General features: G+C 59.8%; 1 protein-coding gene across 1 annotated transcript; it reads right to left on the bottom strand.

Moving 5' to 3' along the window:
• Positions 1 to 1,471: 1,471 nt before the first annotated feature.
• POSPLADRAFT_1163195 (hypothetical protein) lies at positions 1,472 to 2,241 on the bottom strand (the record flags this gene model as incomplete). Its single annotated transcript, XM_024487772.1, has 2 exons — positions 1,472 to 1,687; positions 1,783 to 2,241. Coding segments are annotated over 2 exons (675 nt in total), but the record flags the coding sequence as incomplete, so codon positions are not given.
• Positions 2,242 to 2,329: the final 88 nt, after the last annotated feature.

Raw genomic sequence — 2,329 nt, 5'->3', positions numbered from 1 at the left:
GGGGTTACGTACGTCAGGGATTGCTGACGCGGGGGCGAGCGCTGTCGGCGAGGTGGACCCAACAGAGTCCTCGGACTCGGACTCCGAGACTCCTTCTTTACCTGCACCCTCCTCAGGCTCTGGCTCTGGCGCAGGGTCTGGAGGGAGATCTCCTCAAGCTTGACTGGACTCGGCGACAGTTTGGGGAAGGCGGGAGGTAGGGGAGACAGGGCGAGAGTGCCGTGAGGCGGATCGAGATGCGAGGGTGCTTCGGGGTCCGAGCGGGTGTTGAGCCCGTCTGATGGCCTTGTAGCGAGGGTAGTCTTCCTCGATCGATCGGGGTGTCCGATTTGGGCACGGCTGCTGCTCACAACGGTAGAGGACAGTCTCAGGGCCGTCTGGGATGTAGACGTCGATGAGGTCCTGGGAGTCGAAGGCGTGGATCTGGCCTTGGCAGGCAGCCACGATGGTTGGGGGGAGACGGGAAGGTGCGTGTACTACGAAAGGCCGTGGTAGACTAGCTTACACCTACGGCGCCCGAGATGACACTAGGGTTCGCGATTCACGTGGGGCCCAGTACTGCTTTTGGCTAGTATGCAGCAGGAACCTAGTCCACGCGTCCGGTTAAGGACAAGCACCGCCCACTGAAGTGCAGGTGCTGAAAGGTTCGTTCCCTGAGTGTTGGCGATGTAATGTAGGCTATCTACGTATCGTATGGTATTGTAAGGGTGCGCACCACCCGACCTATGGGAAAGGAAAGTGTGAGTGTGTGGGTTCTGAGAGAACGCCGGTCGCTTGGGAGAGTTTCGACCTAATGTCGCGACTTGAGGTCAAGCGACAGGGAAATATCTAGAAGCAAGGGGCGTCCAACTGGTTCTCACCGAAGCGATGGTGAGCGAGGCTCAAACCTAAGGCTAGGGACAAGAATGTATTAGTTAGTAAGTAAAAGAAGTAAGTACAGGAGAGCTTACTGACCTAGGGACAAGAGGTCGAAACTGAGGTCCCTAGGGCAGCAGAGGCTGGTTTATATACATGGGAAGATTTAGGGCAGGCTGTGCGCACTGGTCCGTGCGCAGCTGGTCTGTGCGCAGCATGCCGACGCGGCCCCGGGGGCCGGTGAGTCAGAGCGGCTGTGTCAGCGGGGCCCGAGCTGTGCCGTGCACTGCCGTCCTATCTAATCTAATCGTACAGTAGATAACGACGTGTCCATATCAGGCAGGTAGTACAGAGGTCACGGGTTCGAGCCCGTGAAAAGGAAAAATTAAAAAACGGCTAGGCGCCGTACCAACTCGTGACAGCCAGCTCTACTTGTGCTGCCGCCTCATCATCGAGATTTCTGAAGCGGGCCCTGAAGACGGCGGCAAAGGCTGCTTCGTTTGCGAACGGGGTCGTGGCCCCTTGCACACCCACCTGCACCGATGCGAGCTGGGCAAAGTAGGGAGTGGCCCAGGCGCAGGCATCTCCATCGAGCAGGCTGAGTGCGACCTGCACCTTAAGCTCGATGGTGGTCAACGATGTGTTGACCAGCCAGTAGATGCGCAGCTACAACAGGAACCGGTTGCATTTGATGACTGTTTTGCCATCGTATTGGAGGGGGAGGAGAAGCTTCAAAGTCTCCTTGTCGGGGGCGGCTGCAGGGGACAACATTATCGGCGTCGGGGGGGACGGAGGACGCTGCGGGGGCGGAGGCGGCTGTGGTGGCCCTCCGCTGGTCGAACTTCGAGAGGAACGAGTGCTCGAGCGGCCTCTCGGCGGAGTCGGCGGTGAAGGCACCGGAGGAAGTTCGGCGGGGGGGTCACGTACGTCAGGGACTGCTGATGCGGGGGCGAGCGCTGTCGGCGAGGCGGACCCAACAGAATCCGAGGACTCGGACTCCGAGACTCCTTCTTTACCTGCACCCTCCTCAGGCTCAGGCTCTGGCGCAGGGTCTGGAGGGAGATCTCCTCGCGCTTGATCGGCGACAGTTTGAGGGAGGCGGGAGGTAGGGGAGACAGGGCGAGAGTGCCACAAGGCCGATCGAGATGCGAGGGTGCTTTGGGGTCCGAGCGGGTGTTGCGCTCGTCGGATCGCCTTGTAACGAGGGTAATCCTCCTCGATTGATCGGGGTGTCCGATTTGGGCACGGCTGCTGCTCGCAACGGTGGAGGATAGTCTCAAGGCCGTCTGGGATGTAGACGTCGATGAGATCCTGTGAGTCGAATGCGTGGATCTGGCCCTGACAAGCAGCCACGGTGGATGGGGGAAGGACGGGGAGGTGTGCATACTACAATGGCCGTGCTACACTAGCTTACGCTACGGCGCCTGAGAAGACACTAGGGCTCGCAGTTCACGTGGGCCCAGTACTGCTTTTG

Source organism: Postia placenta, assembly GCF_002117355.1.
Source record: "Postia placenta MAD-698-R-SB12 unplaced genomic scaffold POSPLAscaffold_370, whole genome shotgun sequence".
NCBI classification, from domain to species: domain Eukaryota; kingdom Fungi; phylum Basidiomycota; class Agaricomycetes; order Polyporales; family Adustoporiaceae; genus Rhodonia; species Rhodonia placenta.
Note: the sequence above shows the minus strand (reverse complement) of the source record. Positions and strands in the feature narration are given on the sequence as shown.